This window comes from Lynx rufus, unplaced genomic scaffold, assembly GCF_022079265.1.
Source record: "Lynx rufus isolate CCGP_SWC_20201006 ecotype Redwood Valley unplaced genomic scaffold, mLynRuf1.p SCAF_8, whole genome shotgun sequence".
Classification (NCBI taxonomy): Eukaryota; Metazoa; Chordata; class Mammalia; order Carnivora; family Felidae; genus Lynx; species Lynx rufus.
In genome coordinates this window covers 54,178,773-54,196,859 of record NW_025814896.1, presented here as the reverse complement: position 1 = coordinate 54,196,859, position 18,087 = coordinate 54,178,773, and the positions used below count along the sequence as shown (strand labels likewise).

Sequence of the window (18,087 nt, the reverse complement as noted above, 5' to 3'; positions counted from 1 at the left end):
ATAAAAATATCGGTCTTTATGAGAACAAAATGGAAGCCGTGAGACTCCAAGTAAATTATTCCTTATCCTCAGTCAGGCTATGGTACAGTCAAAACGACTTCAAAGTACCAAATAACATGATAAATCTCTAGTATCCAACTAGTGATGAAAGAGAGAAATGCTACTCATATGTGCACAAATCACTCCCCAGTGGGCTCAGGGTAAGGAACCTAATAAAATAAAAAAGTTGTTCCAAAGAAACAAGTCTTTATGGATCATCAAAATTACCTTGATCCACGTTACTTTCTTTTAACTTAAAAAATGCATGTGCCATCCAAGAGGTGTAGGAATCCCTTTACTGCTTCTCTGGAGAAGGGGATGGTACATGTAATACATTTCCAGTGTATCTACTAGTGTGCCTCTTTCTGGGAACTGTAAGGACAAATATGGTCCGATTAGAAATTCAAAGAAAAAGCATTATGTCAACACTTACCAACAGTCACCTACATGACATGTCATACACAGCCTTTGCCTGGCACTAACACCCTTGGGAATTTATCTTAAGGAAATGGTTTACAAGAAAGAAAAGTTTATGTATGCACATACAGAAAAACTATAGTACTATTCATACAGAGATAGTAATGACTCATCAATAAATTGATGATATCAAATACTTTGAAACAACTTAAATACTCAACAGCTAAAGAAAGGCCTAAGTTATGATATTCCTATTTGATGGACTGATATGGCCTCTGTAATATCAAAGGGAACAAATCTATTTTTTATTATGTTTTTATATTTGCCAATATGGTCTTATTTGACTAAGCATAAAGTTTTAGATGGAAACATCACAATAATAGTAAAGAACAAATATTGGCTATTGTGCTAAGCATATGATGATTCAAACGTTATGGTAGTACTGGTATCTTCAGTTTCCAGTTTAAAGAACTGAGGTTTGGAGGTTTAGAGTAACTTGCTCTCAAGATCACATATCTAGTTGACAGGTAGAACCAAAGTTTGATTCTGGTCTCTGCAAAACCCAAGGTCTTAACCACAGCACACACATATAGTGTGTTATGGGAGGAAGTGGGCATCCTTCTAGATGTGAGAGCAGCTCTATCAGAGGGGAGAGTCTATAAGGAGACAAGAATCAGAACTTCCAATTCATTTTTTCATGCCTTCACTCATTCAGCAAACATTTACCATGCACCTGTTGTGTGGTGCCATACATTGAGGGAAGCCTCTTCATTACAACCACATTAAGAAAACCCAACCCTAGATGTGGTTGCCATTTGGATGAGCACAGACTAAAACAATCAGATGGCAGTATGCGAGGTGGTGGTGGGGCTACTGGGTGCTTTAAAAAATGTTTAAATATTTAGTTATCATGTTATTTTCCCCTTTGCAAAGGAGACTCTTCAAAAATGTTACAAGGAGCCCTCAACAAATACAAAAAGATTGAGATCCTATTGTGCATATTTTCAATGCCATGAAACTTGAAATCAGCCACAAGAAAACATTTGGAAAGGTAACAAATACTTGGAGACTAAAGAACATCCTACTAAAGAATGAATGGGCTAACCAAGAAGTTAAAGAGGAAATTTAAAAGTTCATGGAAGCCAATGAAAGTGGTAACACCATAACCCAAAACCTCTGGGACATAGGAAAGGCAGTCATAAGAGGAAAGTAAATAGAAATCTAAGCCTTCCTAAAGAAGGAAGAAAGATCTCAGATACACAACCTAACCTTACACCTTAAAGAGCTGGAAAAAGAACAGCAAATAAAATTCCAAGCCAGCAGAAGACAAGAAACAATAAAGATTAGAGCTGAAATTAATGCTATCGGAACCAAAACAAAAAACAAAAAACAAAACAAAACAAAAAAACAGTAGAATAGATCAATGAAACCAGAAGCTGTTTCTTCGAAAGAATTAACAAAATTGATAAACCACTAGCCAGATTGATCAAAAAGAAAAAAAAGGACCCAAATAAAGAAAATCAAGAATGAAAGAGGAGAGACCACAACCAACACAGCAGAAATAAAAACAATAAGAGAATATTATGAGCAATTATATGTCAATAAATGGGCAATCTGGAAGAAATGGACTAATTCCTAGACACATATACACTACCAAAACTGAAACAAGAAGAAATAGAAGATTTGAACAGACCCATAACCAATAAAGATATCAAATAAGTAATCAAAAATCTCCCCAAAAACAAGAGTCCAGGGCCAGATGGCTTTCCAGAGGAATTGTACCAAACATTTAAGGAAGAGTTACCACCTATTCTCTTGAAGCTGTTCCAAAAAATAGAAATGGAAGGAAAACTTCCAAACCCTTTCTATGAAGCCAGCATTACCTTGATTCCAAAACTAGACAGAGACCCCACTAAAAAGGAGAACTATAGACCAATTTCCCTGATAAACATGGATGCAAAAATCCTCAACAAGATATTAACCAACTGGCTCCAGCAATACATTAAAAAAATTATTCACCATGACCAAGTGAGATTTATACCTGGGATGCAGGGCTGCTTCAACATCCAGAAAACAATCAATGTGATTCATCACATCAATAAAGAAAGGACAAGAACCATATGATCCTCTCAACAGATGCAGAGAAAGCATTTAACAAAATACAGCATCCTTTCTTGATAAAATCCCTCAAGAAAGTCAGGATAAAAGGATCATACCTCAAGATCATAAAAGCCATATACGAAAGACCCAACACTAATATCATCCTCAGTGGGGAAAAACTGAGAGCTTTCCCCCTAAGGTCAGGAATAAGGCAGGGATGTCCACTCTCGCCACTGTTATTCAACATAGTACTGGAAGTCTTAGCCTCTGCAATCAGACAAAGAAATAAAAGGCATCCAAATTGGCCAGGAGGAGGTCAAACTTTCACTCTTCGCAGATGACATGATACTCTATATGGAAAACCCAAAAGATTCCACCAAAAAACAGCTAGAACTGATTCATGAATTCAGCAGTCACAGGATGTAAAATCAATGCACAGAAATCAGTTGCATTCCTATACACCAACAATGAAGCAACAGAAAGAGAAATCAAGGAATCGATCCCATTTACAATTGCACCAAAATCCATAAAATACCTAGGAATAAATCTAACTAAAGAGGTGAAAAATCTATACGCTGAAAACTATAGAAAGCTTATGAAAGAAATTGAAGAATACACAAAAAATGGAAAAAGATTCCATGCTCCTGGATAGGAAGAACAAATATTGTTAAAATGTCGATACTACCCAAAGCAATCTACATATTCAATGCAATCCCTATCAAAATAACACCAACATTCTTCACAGAGCTAGAACAAATAATCCTAAAATTTGTATGGAGCCAGAAAAGACCCCGAATAGCCAAAGCAATTTTGAAAAAGAAAACCAAAGCAGGAGGCATCACAATCCCGGACTTCAAGCTATACTACAAAGCTCTGATCATCAAGACTGATAATCAAGACAGTATGGTACTGGCACAAGAACAGACACTCAGATCAATGGAACAGAATAGCGAACCCAGAAATGGACCCACAAACTTATGGCCAACTAATCTTTGACAAAGCAGGAAAGAATACCCAATGGAATAAAGACAGTCTCTTCAGCAAGTGGTGCTGGGAAAACTGGACAGTGACATTCAGAAGAATGAACCTGGACCACTTTCTTACACCATACACAAAAATAAACTCAAAATGGATGAAAGACCTAAACATAAGACAGAAAGTCATCAAATTCTCGAGGAGAAAGCAGGCAAAAATCTCTTTCGTCTTGGCTGCAGCAGCTTCTTACTCAACATGTCTCCGGAGGCAAAGGAAACAAAAGCAAAAATGAACTACTGGGACCTCATCAAAATAAAAAGCTTCTGCACAGCGAAGGAAACAATCAGCAAAACTAAAAGGCAGCCGACAGAATGGGAGAAGATATTTGCAAATGACATATCAGATAAAGGGCTAGTATCCAAAATCTATAAAGAACTTATCAAACTCAACACTCAAAAAACAAATAATCCAGTGAAGAAATGGGCAAAAGACAAGAATAGACATTTCTCCAAAGAAGACATCCAGACGGCCAACTGACACATGAAAGAATGCCCAACAGCACTCATCATCAGGGAAATACAAATCAAAGCCACAATGAGATACCACCTTACACCTGTCAGAATGGCTAACATTAACAACTCAGGCAACAACAGGTGTTGGCGAGGATGCGGAGAAAGAGGATCTCTTTTGTATTGTTGGTGGCAATGCGAGCTGGTGCAGCCACTCTGGAAAACGGTATGGAGGTTCCTCAAAAAACTAAAAATAGAACTACCCTATGACCCAGCAACTGCACTACTAGGCATTTATCCAAGGGATACAGGTGTGCTGTTTCGAAGGGACACATGCACCCCCATGTTTATAGCAGCACTATCAACAATAGCCAAAGTATGGAAAGAGCCCAAATGTCCATCGATAGATGAATGGATAAAGAAGATGTGGTATATATGTATATATATGTGTGTGTGTGTATATATGTGTGTGTATATGTATATGTATATGTATGTGTATATGTATATATATACATATGTATATATATGTATGTATACATATATTATATATGTATGTATGTATACATATATATATACATGTATGTATGTATGTATACATATATATACATATATATATATGTATGTATGTATACATATATATATATACATAGCAGATGGGCTAAATGGGTAAGGGGCATTAAGGAATCTACTACTGAAACCACTGTTGCACTATATGTTAACTAATTTGGATGTAAGGTAAAAAAAATAATTAAAAAAAAAAAGAAACCAAGAAGTTAAAAAAAATAATGAAATAGACATTATTCTTATTCTTGAAAAATCTTATTTTTATTATTTATTATTTGAAGTTAATTTTTAGAAATATTCTCTTGACTTTTTCTGAATGTACTTATTTACTTTATTAATCCAACTAGCTATTCTAATAACAATTAAACCATGTTTTAATTATTGAAACTCAAAAAAAAATGTTACAAAGAAAAATCTTATAAAGCAATAGAATCAGTCTCTCCCTTAAGGTTTGGTCAAAGCTTTGGACCAGTATCTATGTTGGGATAAATAATCTCTCAATCTCCTTCGACTTACATATGTTAATAATGAGCTCTCTTAAAAAGTCAGGTTTTCGGGGCGCCTGGGTGGCGCAGTCGGTTAAGCGTCCGACTTCAGCCAGGTCACGATCTCGCGGTCCGTGAGTTCGAGCCCCGCGTCAGGCTCTGGGCGGATGGCTCGGAGCCTGGAGCCTGTTTCCGATTCTGTGTCTCCCTCTCTCTCTGCCCCTCCCCCGTTCATGCTCTGTCTCTCTCTGTCCCAAAAATAAATAAAAACGTTGAAAAAAAAAATTAAAAAAAAAAAAAAAGTCAGGTTTTCATTTTCACCTAATGACCTTGTTAACAAAAGTCAGAATATATTCGCACAGTTATATTACAATATTTTGAAAGGTAGGGGCACCTGGATGGCTCAGTCAGTTGAGCGTCTGGCTTCGGCTCAGGTCATGACCTCGTGGTTTGTGAGTTCAAGCCCCACGTCGGGCTCTGTGCTGACAGCTCAGAGCCTGGAGCCTGTTTCGGATTCTGTGTCTCCCTCTCTCTCTGCCCTTCCCCTGCTTGCACTCTGTCTCTCTGTCTCTCTCTCTCTCAAAAATAAATAAAAAATTTAAAAAAATTTTAAAAATATTTTGAAAGACAATTATCACTAATCAACGTACAACTTTGAATTAGGTTTCATATTTAATTGCAGTGAATATTCATCTCTTTAGGAGTGATTCTTCAAAATATTTTGGTTGGTAGAGTAGTTTGGTAATAACATGGGTTCGATTGTTATAAAAAAAGGGAGAAAACATAGTTCAAAAATGTTCATTTAGAAATCTGAGAGGACCACCTTCAGTACACATTATAGATATTAAATCTTTAATAAGTATCTTAGTAATATTAAAGCTTGTAATGAAAGTATAGTTTAATTCACTTGATATTAGTATGCATTTACATTTTGTCAATATTATAAAAATTGTTCACATATGTTCTTTAAGTCAGTTTTATTACAAAGAAAGCAAACTGAAGTTATTAGCTTTGACAAGTCCTTTATGTATGTGAATTAGAAACTTCTGGAATGTTTTGGGGGCGCCTGGGTGGCTCAGTTGGTTAAGCGTCCAACCTCGGCTCAGGTAGTGATGTCATGTTTCATGGGTTCGAGCCCTGATTCAGGCCCTGTGCTGACAGTTCAGACCTGTGTCTCCTCTGCCCCTCCCCTGCTCGTGCTCCGTCTCTCAAAAATAAATAAATATTAAAAAAAAAAAATTTTAAAGAGAAACTTCCGGAATGTTTTTCCAGTGAAGAGGCTCTCAGAGTTTGTTTTCTTCAATGCTAGGTCAATGTGTTCCTTAAATCCTACAACTCCCTGCTCTTTCTTTATAATCAGAAAAGGCAGTTCCTATTACTGTAGACAGAACAAGAAGAATTTATTCAGATGCAAGTTAAATATTTGTGACTGAATCTGATGTTACTAGGACATCTTGCCCAAAAGGAAACTTCTCCATAGGAGCTGATAATACACAGATCCCACAGAACCCAGGAAAAAGTACAGTGCCTATTTGGGTATTGTGATCAGAGTTGACATTGATGCAGCAATATTTCCAACCCTGTTCTAAGGAACATTCAGAATGGTGCAGTGGACAGAAGTTACTTCTAGACCCTTCTTCCCTTCAACATGGTAGTTTTCCCTTTATCTGTAGGTTCAGTTACCCACGGTCACCTGCAGTCAGAAAGCAGATGATTCTCCTTCTGATAGGTCATCAGAAGGTCAGTGGTGGCCAAATGCCACATCCTAATGCCCATGTCATTCACCTTATGTCATCTCATCAAATGGGCATTTTATCACCTCACACCATCAGAAGGGTAAGCACATTGCAATACCAGTTTGAGAGAAAGACTGTATTCACATAACTTTTATCATAATATATTGTTATAACGCAGAAGAACACACACATACCTACCACAGCTCCTATCTACCAGGCAAGCCCACATGATTTGTGTGCCATCAAGGAGACTAGTGGTGCAGGACTAGGGGTTGCTAATGAAGGTACAAATGCTTCTGGAATGGGAGATGTTGGCTGAACTATCTGCCTGAATATTACTGAGGGCGGTTTCCTGAAATCAATGAGAGTTGGGACATTGCTTATTGGTGCCCGAACTTATACCTGACTAATCAGTACATCCGAGAATCTGGGTCCCAAGGTGATAAACCAACCAACAAACGAACAAAAATCTACTTTTAAGAAGGACGTTGACAGATAGCTGTTATGTATATCATTTCACAAGTTTTAGGGCATGAAAGAAGTCCATCAGTAATGATAAGAGTAAATTTTTTAGCTATGTCTTCAAAGAAACAAAGGAATAATGTATTATTGGTAGCATCCTGTGTTCTCCTGCTGAGTTAAATGCTTATCACCTTGATGGCATGTCTATCAATACAGGACCCACAGACTTGATTTCTGAATTTCCTTCTAACTTCAGGATTCTAAAATGCCACAAGGGTGGTTCTCAAAGTACAGAACAAGGACCACAGCAGAAGCATCACTTAAAAACCTGTTAGAAATGCAAATTCTTGCCCCTTCCACCTTCCCAGAAACTCTAGGGGTGGGCCCACTTGTCTGTGTTTTAGAAAGGTATGGTAGCCAGCCTCCAACATGGCCCCCAATGATCCCTACCTGGTATCCCCATCTTTGGGTAGTTCCATCCCACAACAATGGGACTGACTTGTGTAACAAATAGAATGTAGCCAAGGGGATAGATAGTTTATGACACCATAAAAAGTACTGAGACCTCCTTCTGGCTCTCTCCCTTGGATTGCCTGCTATAGGGAAGCCGGCTGCCATGTTGTGAGAGCATTCAAGTAGACCTATAGAGAGGTGTGGTAAGGAACTGAGGCCTCCAGTCAACAGCCATCTTGTGAGTGAACCATCCAGAAAACAGATCAGCCAAGCCAAGTCCAGACAGCTCAATGCAATCTCATGAAAGATACCAAGGTAAGCCAGCCAGCCAATCTGCTCCTACAATACTGGCCACAGAAACTGTACAAGATAACAAATGCTTATTGTTCTGTCCAGTAGCTAAGTTTTGGGGTAATTTGCCTCACATCATTAGATATCTAATACATAATCCCTCTCTGGGTGATTCTGACACATGTTAAACTTGAGAACTTCTCAAGTTCTAAGCTAAAACATTCATTCTCCAAATAATTACTTCTTGTACCTCCTATGCGCTAGGCTAAGAGCAGGAACACAATGGGAAAAGCACACACTTCCCAGCCCTTGATGCATCCTGTTCTCTTCCTTCATTGCCCAGTTTGTAATTTTATTTTATTTAGGGAAGGCACACCTATGTAATGTCTGTCACTCGGTGCACCATGAGTTCTTTGCCTGGTTTCCTCACCACTGGGCTGAGCCTGGGCTCAGCATCATGCTTGGCACATAGAGGGGCTTAATTAATACCTACTTATTGGATGACTTTCCCCTTCCATTTTCTCCACCTTTCTCCTGTATGATGAATTCAGGCACCAGGAACAAGTCTCCTAATACCACCAATGACATGACATTTAAAGGGTTCAAGGTGTGTTCCCCTGGGAATCTAACTACCATTTATTTCCATAGAAAGACATGTCTTTTGTGTTCAAAACAGTCAACTTTTAGAGTCCCTCTATTTCACACGTGCAGATTCACAACACGTATAAGGAAAACGTATGCAGCGGGTTTAGAAACATCAGTAATTAAATGTGACACCATTTTCCTTTCCAGAAGAGCACATCCATAAAGCAAAGGGCCTCATCTTGCTTCACCTGCAATGTCTTCCCCACAGGTGGAGCCCTGCGCTAATGAGGAAAGCAGGGCGTCAGAATACTGCTCTCCTCTGATAGAAAGCACCCTGCTGATCGCTGTACCTGGGCAGAGCCCAGCGCTGTGCACACAGAAACATCCTGATCTCACCGACCAGCTCTGCAATGGGTTCTTTTTGTCCAGTAATGAACATGAGAGGTTAGTGTCTGGGCATGATGAGGTGGTGAGACAAGAAGTCAATAGTTTTTTTTTTTTTTTTTTTCTACGTGACCTTAGAACACGTATTTGGAGAACACTTCTCAATAACAGAAAATAACTCATTGATTTTTAGAAATTCTTATGGCCGACAGATTGAGATGTGAGCGACATCATTCTGCTAATATTTAGGAACATCAGATAAGTTATAAAACAGACTGGCTCTCAGCATATTTCTGAGCAGGATCAAAGAGGAGGCAGACAGATTGCAAAATCAGCAGAGTATTCAGAGGGCGACTGGGGCTCTGCTGGGCACAGCCCACCCCGACTGTATCTCCCGTCCATCCTTAGTGAGAGCTCACTCTTAAATCCGGCCAGGGACGGCAGGCCATGTCTTCTGTGACATCTGTATCCCCAGTCACAGAGCACAGCCCGCCCACTGGGAACTTAAGGCTTCCTTATCTGCTTGCTCTTTTTTCATTCTTCTGTGATTAGCAAAACTTAACAGCACTGTCCTATGCAACTTTGTGTGATGATGGAGATGTTCTCCTGCACTGCCTGTCAAGACAGTGGCCGCCAGTGCACGTGGATACTAAGAACCTGAAATAAGGCAAGTGCAAGAGAACTGAAGCTTTTCTCTCCTTTAATCCTAATTAATTTAAATTTGCATAGCCACATGTGGCTAATAGTTGTCACTCTGGGCAGGACAGTGGTAGAAAACAGGAACCATTGCCCATCGGCACACCAACTCATCTTTAGAAAGATTTTATGAGTCTCATTTCTCATATGAGCATATTTAAGGCTCACGGGGGTAAGTGACATGCCCATGATCAAAAAGCTGGTAAAGGGCAGAGAAGAATTTACACTTAACCTGCCAGACCCAGCCTCCACTCCTTCAATGACGTCAAACTGCATTCCTCCATATTCGTGTAAAAGCAGCCTCTAAGGCAAGTATCAGCCTCTGAAAACTCCAAATTCTCAGTAAATAGCTATGGAAGGAAGCTGGCCATGTGTGGCAGGATTCCTTCCAACAAAAACACATGGGAAAATATTTCTCTCCAGCTATGACTATCTATGTGAGTCTTTCAACTGCACATTGCTGTAAGTATATCTGACAGCCCCCACTGTGCTCTAAAACTTCTGCTCCAAGCAAGCAGAAGCCCCATGAATTCGTGAGAAGGCAACAATATGAAAATGATTTTATTAAACTTCCGCCACATCCCGTTACGCTGTCTAAGCATTATACTCTCCTACTTACCCTTTGCTGACAAACTGGATTATACTTTCTTTCCTAAAGCAACAGGATCTCACGAAACTGTGCAAAAGATAAAGACACTACGATTTCAAAAAACTGATTTGGACACAGAGTGTCAAAGGTATGACTTTAAAAGGGGGTTAGCTATACTTAAGGCAGCTAATCTACAGAGTCATATCGTAAATTCTGTCTTGAACTCTAGGTAAAATAGTTCACATTATTGTAATGCCAGAAACTCACTCCAAAATCCACAGGCCTCCATTCAGATACTTGTGTGTCCCGTATCCATAATGAAAACAGTGCTATCTCCATAAATCTCTCCTTTATTCAGAGGGACCCAGTTTGCAGCCCAAATTAAGACTCAGGGTGGCTAATTCATTGAAATTAGGTGGGGAGAACATCACAGTTTTTTGTGGACACAACTAACATCCTTTGGTTCCACTACAGCTTTCATATTGCCAAGGGGATCGAGGATATTCCTTAATATTACCCTACTCGGGTAAAATCAAAGAGATAATGGGATGATTAGCTGAATCATGGGTAAAGAAGTAGAGTAAAACCACAAATTTTGGAGGATCAAAGCCTGGCTGAAAAAAAAAAAATATATATATATATATATACATATATATACATATGTGTGTGTATATATATATATGTATATATATATAAAATAAACTAAGTGTGATGATCCTGTTATATGAAAAAAATCCATTTTTTAGATTAGAGCTAGTGGACTCTGGCAGCAAGAGCTGTACAAGGTCTTAGAATTAGTCTCATCAAAGCCTGCACTTGCTATCTTGCAGCACATGACATTATCCTACGGTCACAAATTCAGCTCCTCAATCTGGTATTACGTAAACAATGTGAATGGGTGAGTGGCTAGTGGATCACAGATGACCCAGGTGGGGTCTGTGTGTCTTCCCCCTTGAATCCAGTGGGGCCTTGACTACTCTGACCCGCAGAAGAGTGCAAGTGACATTGTGCAGGTCTCTAGGCCTCAACCTTAAGAAACAGGCAGCTTCTATTTCCTGCCTTTTGGCACACTTGCCAGGGGCCATGAGCTCCCACGTAAGAAGCCCGAGTACCCTGAGACCACCATGCAAGAGACCACGTGCAGGCACAAAGTCAATAGTCCTGGCTGAGCCCGCCCTCCCAGCCATCCCCGCCAAAGGGGCCAACCACGGGAGTGTAGCCATCCCATGAAGCAGGTGAATACCATGAAGTGATTCCCACTGAAGCCTGTGGAACAGAAGAATAACCCAGCCAAGCCTGTCCTGACCCACAAAACCGACAGAAAATAAAACAGTTTTTGCTGTACATCTTGCAGTTCTGGGGGCAGTTATCACATACCAATAGAAAACTGGAAAAAACAGAGTGTTTCTACTATCTTCAGCTTATCTATGCTTCCTCTAAAACCACCTTTTAATTGTTCTGATTAAATAACATAACTGTACATTTGCTAAATACTAAGCCTAACCCTAACCCTGAGTGCCTGCCTGATCATCCATTTTTATATATACCTACCAATGAAGCCAGAAGATGGTGGGTTGGGCTGAATCTTCTCCTTGGTGTTCTCCTGGATAATGTCCCAAAGCTGCCATATAAATTTAGGATGAAGAATGTAAAATGGCTGATTTGGGTTTCTCTGCCGGTGCTGAACATATGGAGTGAACAGGTTGTAATCTGGCTTCTTGTACCACTAAGAAACAAACAAAAAAAAATCAACGCAATCAAGTACAGAGAACCACACTGTGAAAAGGAAACAGGGCAGCACCGGAGTGGGGTTGGAGACTATTTAGAGGCTAAGGGCCCGGGAGAAGGAGGTGAAGTACAGGCACTGCCTCATGGATGAGGGAACCAGAACAAAAAGAGATAGGGTCCCAGCCCTGAGGGACAAGGATTTGTTCTTTAGTGAAATATGGGAGATGAGCTAGGGCAGGGGCCCCAGACTTTTCTGTAAAGGGCCAGGTAGCAAACCCTTGAGGTTTTGTGGGCCAGACAGTCTCTGCTGCAACTAGTCGATGCTTCTATTGTACTGAGAAAGTCACAGAAGATACATCATGAATGAGCATGGCTGTGTTCCAATAAAACTTTATTTACGAAATGGGGCCAGATTTGGTCCACGGCTACAGTGTGCTGACCCTGGGGCTTCAATCAGTGTATTTCAAAACATATTTTTCGTATGTAATACACAGTGACAGAAAGCATATCAGTTATTGCCTAGGTCTGGGGCAGTGCTGGGCAGACTCATAGGTGGGGCACAAGGAACTCTTGGGAGTGCTGAAAATATTCCATTTCTTAACTGTGGTGGTAGATACATGACTATATAAATTTGCTAATACTCATCAACATGTATCCTTCCACTGACTGTACATGTTACTGTGTGAAAAAATGTACAATAAGGTTGATTTACTTAAAAAAAATTTTTTATGTTTATTTTTGAAGGAGAGAGACAGAACGTGAGCAGGAGAGGGGCAGAGAGAGAGGGAGACACAGAATCCGAAGCAGGCTCCAGGCTCTGAGCTATCAGCACAGAGCCAGACATGGGACTCGAACTCACAATCTGTGAGATCATGACCTGAGTGAAGTTAGTCGCCCAACCGACTGAGCCACCCAGGCGCCCCTAGGTTTACTTTTAAATGTCTTCAGAACATCTGAGGTGCCACCATGAAAAAATGGGATTTGGAGGTATGTGGGGGAGAGACTTAGTTCATAAGGCTCTGAGGGCCCTGTTATCCCTTCAAACAGACACCTTCGGGAAACAGTAGATACGCACTGAGATCCCAAGTAATATTCCATGGTTGAACGGGTTCTGTGGCTTTAACAATTTTGAGAAGGACCGGGGCCAATCATCTTTTGTAAACTTTGCCCCCAAGCCAAGAGGCAGCAGAAGGGAAGCAAGAGGAGTGTGGGCCTCAGTTTCTTCACCCCTCCTCCTGCTCCCCAGAGCGCAGGCCACCCAGAAAGCAGCCCGGTTGCCTGGGTTTCAGCACTGTTGCTATCCCCTCCATCGGGTTGGACAGCTCTGTGCCCTGGGCTTGGATGCTTCTCAAGGAGGAAGAAACAAGGTCCAATAGCTAGAGCTCTCAGTCTGTCCACAGATAGTGAGAAAGCTATCAGAACTTAAAACCAGAGAACTTCAGACCGGAAAGGAAGCTGAAGAGTTCCAACATGCATTTCGTGCTGGATTCTCGGTAGACAGTACCTGTGAAAATCAGCCAGAGAGCTTTCTCAGAATCTACACACTGGGGCTGTAAGTGATATGTCAGGAAATGGGGCTCTGACAGATACATTTGAAAAAATACTCTCCAGGTGATTCTGGTTTGCGCTCCTGGTTAAGAACCAGTTAGGATTAAAAGAGAGAGGGAGGCAAACCATAAAAGACTCAAATGCAGAGAACAAACTGAGGGTTGCCAGAGGGGTGATGGTGGGGGGAGCGGCTAAGTGGGTGAGGGGCATTAAGGAGGGCACTTGTTGGGTCTTCTACTCCTGAAATCATTACTACACTATATGTTAACTAACTTGGATTTAAGTACAATTTTTAAAATTTTTTTAAAAAAGAACCAGTTAGGAATCATGCTAGTTAAATGTCCAGCCTTGGTCTCAAGATGAACAGTGACACAACAGCCCCAGAAGGACCCATCTGACCTTGGGCCGCTGCTCTCTTGGGAAGTCCTCTTGGTAAAGCCAAGGCCTGTTCCCTCATTTCCATCATCTTAAGAAGGATGCATTCTCTTGCGTCATGACAGAACAAGTTGAAAGACGCTCAGTGGCACAGCAGACATTATCTTTCATGAGGCTAAAACTATCACACTTCTTTCCCAGCCCTCCTTAAAAGACAAGTGCATCGGCTTTTCATCCAAGTTCTCACCAGAAGTAACTAGCTGCTTGTTTAGATAGGCAATGATTTGCCAGAATGCCATGAATGTAACTTGCTTATATTTTGATGGCTAGCAGTAATCTTGTTTACACTATATCACATAAGGTAAGAAAGGTTTAGAGGAAAAAGCCAGAGTTGCACACTCAAGAAAAGTCTGTAACAGGTTCCACTTAAAGGGCAGTGAGCTGTTGATTCACAAAGTTTAGATTCTCTTATCAAGCACTTTGAATTTATTTCAGAAGGTCTCATAACTACGTGGAAGGTGATGTAACCCTATCACAATGGAAAACTCTGAGTTTACTTGGCTCAACTTCCAGTGTAACTAGGAATTTCTGAACATTTAGGGCACTGTGATTTGTTTTTGTTTTTAAATCTTCCAGAGCAAAAGCCCTTTTTTCATTAGGTAGGTCACGTTCACCAAGTACGCTACCGGAACTGGGTATCAAAATGGTATGAACGCCCATGTATTTCAGTAGTGCCCATGATTGGTTTCATTCTGTGAAAGCTTAATCCTTGACTTGCTCCCATTATTAATCAGTCAAAGGCACTGTCTGATCAGTAGGGTAAGGGCACCAAAGGGAACACTTACCAGGTTAAGATTTGCAGAGTAAGGAGCAGGGTCCCAGGCCACCAAAATGACATTTTTATACAATGAACTGTCAATGAAGTGATGATTGGGGTTGGTCAGAATCTGCAAATACATACAGAAATCATTTCAAAGCGAGTGGCTCTTCAAAATTATATTTTTAAAAAGAGGAAAGTTTAAAAAAATGAATCAGAGCAAGAAAAACAAAGTTACTCAGACTTTACTATTTTCCTCTGGGGGAGTGAGAGAGGCAGGCATTGCACGCTAATGAACCTGAAGAAATGTCTGGGGAAACTAGGGTTAAAAATAAAATTTAGGAGGGGTGCGTGGGTGGCTCTGTCAGTTACCCGTCTTGACCTCAGCTCAGGGCATGATCTCATGGTTCATGAGTTCCAGTCCCCAGTCGGGCTCTGTGTTCACAGCCCAAAGCCTGGAGTCTCCCTGGGATTCTGTGTCTCCCTCTGTCTCTCTGCCCCTCCCCCATTCTTGTTCTGTCTCTCTCTCTCTCTCTCTCTCTCTCAAATATAAATAAACATTAAAAAATTTAAAAAACAAAATAAAATAAAATTCACGAGTTCTTACATTTTCATCAGCATTATACCCATAGCCGGTGGTATCGAATCAGCTCCTGAAAGATGCGATGCCTTAGCTAATTTGGCACCCCCGACCTCCTCTCTAATTGCCTTCACAGACAACTGGAGAAGGAGGCACAGATATGAATGACCCATGTTATTAAGGTGCCTTCAGAGTGCCAGCCTCAGGACAAATGGAACAGGGACAGCCAGCAGACTGGTGACAGCCCACATGCGACTTCCTCCCTCTGTGGTCCTAGAGGAGTCCTTCGATCTCACCTGCCAATCATCTTTTTTAAACTACAGCTTTGGAGGAGAAAAAAAAAATTGGTTTTCCTCAGTGTTGAGGTGCAACTTTTCACAGTTTTTAAGATGCACTCTCTTTCTTCATACAGATTTCTCAAGTCAGGACATATTTTACAGGTGGCATGTATTTTAATTTGTGGGGATGATTAGCTAAAAAGCTGGAAGTGTTAATAAATGAATGGCGACTCTTACAATCCATGCTGTCTATGAAGCAAGGAAACATGGCGATTGTTTCTTCCCTTGCTGCAGGCTGCCTGGCTCAGGGTCCCAGGCAGAAAGCTAATCTTTTCTTCTGCAAGCAACTTGTCATAAATCATCCATCACCTCATGTTCTTTCTATATAGTTTGAAACTCTAGAAACTGCCATAGTTTTGAGAATAATTTTGCTTTGAATTTGGAAAACATTTGTATGAAGAACACCAAAAAGAGAAATACTTCCATTTTCAACAATTTCATTTTTAAAATTTTCAGATAATGGACTAAAGTTTCCAAGCCACCCTACTGTCCCTTGGATTTTGTAGCCTTTGCTTTTTCTCCCCTTCATCCCTTGCCTTTCACACCACCATGATTTTTTTCTAAATTTAACTGTCCTTTTCTCCATCTGTAATATACAACACACTAAGACTATGATTATATATATATACACATACATATGCATATATGGATATCCATACATGTTTCTATATCTTCTCTGATTTTTCCTTTTAATCTTATTTACTCATTTCTTCCTAGTCATGTCACACATAAATGCCTATTTATCTGCATTTTTTCTCATCAATTCTTTTATGATTACAAGAACCTACAAATAAGCAAGACCATGGTCATGTACAACTGGGTAATTTCTCTTCATTCACCCAGTTAAACTATTTACCTATAAAATGTACATGCATGAAAACACTCCATCCATCTTACCTGGGAATTAATGATGCGCACGGTGGTTTTATTTCCAACATCTTTCTCATAGCCACGTGTAGGTGCCGAGTTAAATCTCAAAACTGCATCATGAGAATCTAAGAACACATGAGTGACAAAGTTACTTTATTTTTTGCTGTAGAATCAACGTAATTTAGAAAAAGTTTTAAAGCAAATTTTTTAATACCTGAAGCTAACTGGAAACAACCAATATACTTAAGATACCCATACATGTCATTTTCAGTGTCTGTAGTGTTTATTTCGAATGAGGTCTTCGCTAGGGGACAAATCAACATGGGAACATATGAATCCATTACATGTGGTCCAATGTCATCTCAGATATATGTAGGTACTTGTTATGTGTTCATATTCTTTAAAGGGGGCATGCTTTATGCGGGCATTCTCAGAGATTCCAGGGTATTTCGAAGATGGAACTGCTTGTTTGTGGCCTCTTATTGCTTTAGAGCATAAAGGCTGCTCATGGTGTCGCTAAAGAGGCCACTTGTGCCAGGACAAGGACATCTCCCACACAGTGAGAGCCATGGCCTTCAGTGCAACTTTTATACCTTGGGGTACTGGTTTGTGCTTAAAAAGAACACCAGCCCTATAGAACACTGTACGTTAACTATACTGAAATTGAAATTTAAAAGTTGAGAAAGAAAGAAAGAAAGAAAGAAAGAAAGAAAGAAAGAAAGAAAGAAAAGAAAGAATACCAGCTGATTTCTGTGCTTTACAAATTGCTGCTGATTCCCAGAAGGCCCATGTGAGAGCAATCGAGCATTCTGCATTTCCAGCAATGGTATGACCAACTGCCACAGGACTGGAGGACGGGAGACACCACCAGTGGTACTGGCTGCCGAGGCTCTTTACACTCTTTAAGGGCACACCTTGGTTCACCGAGCCTCGACTACAACATAAATCTGTGTCTCTCTTTGTTCAACTTGACAGACTTCCTCAAGTTCTCAGGGGTCCCGGGTGAAAACACACCTCCCATATCCTGGAGGCTGACGAGGACACGAAGAGCTAGAGGTAGGCTAGATGGGAATGGGGACACGTTCCCTTTCCACAAAGCAGTCTAGATGCATGCATATGTCCTGAAATCTCCCAAGCCAGCTACTGTGTTGCCCAGAAACCAGAGTTAATCCGCAATAAGGGAATCGCTACGGGCTATCTTTAGCTTCAAAAATTCTATGCACATTTCAAGCTTACCTTGGAGCAACGACAATGCCTCTGTCTGCATGAGAGAGACGTAAGGTTATGTATTTCTGATTCACCAAAGAGCCTGTAGACGTGCCCTATGTTTACCGTGACCATACCCCACACAAGTCCTTGAAGCAGGCCACCTCCTTGAGTGTGCTGCTCCCTCCTGAGCAGTCTTCCTAGGAGAGACTTTCCTACTCCCTAAGTATCAGAGACTGGGCACACATGCCACCATTGAAACAACGTTACCTTAGGGGGCGCCTGGGTGTCTCAGTCAGTTAAGCATCTGACTTCAGCTCAGGTCATGATCTCACGTGGA

At 40.6% G+C, this 18,087-nt stretch overlaps 1 protein-coding gene across 1 annotated transcript in view; it reads right to left on the bottom strand.

The window, feature by feature from the left end:
* The window catches only part of ST6GAL2 (ST6 beta-galactoside alpha-2,6-sialyltransferase 2), a 39,091-nt gene that overhangs the window by 11,759 nt on the left and 9,245 nt on the right, over positions 1-18,087 (bottom strand). Inside the window, exons 2-4 of the mRNA XM_047067716.1 lie at positions 16,569-16,666; positions 14,782-14,883; positions 11,837-12,011 (exon numbers count right to left, since the gene is read on the bottom strand). Coding sequence (XP_046923672.1) covers positions 11,837-12,011; positions 14,782-14,883; positions 16,569-16,666 — 375 coding nt within the window. The remainder of the gene's footprint in view (positions 1-11,836; positions 12,012-14,781; positions 14,884-16,568; positions 16,667-18,087) is intronic.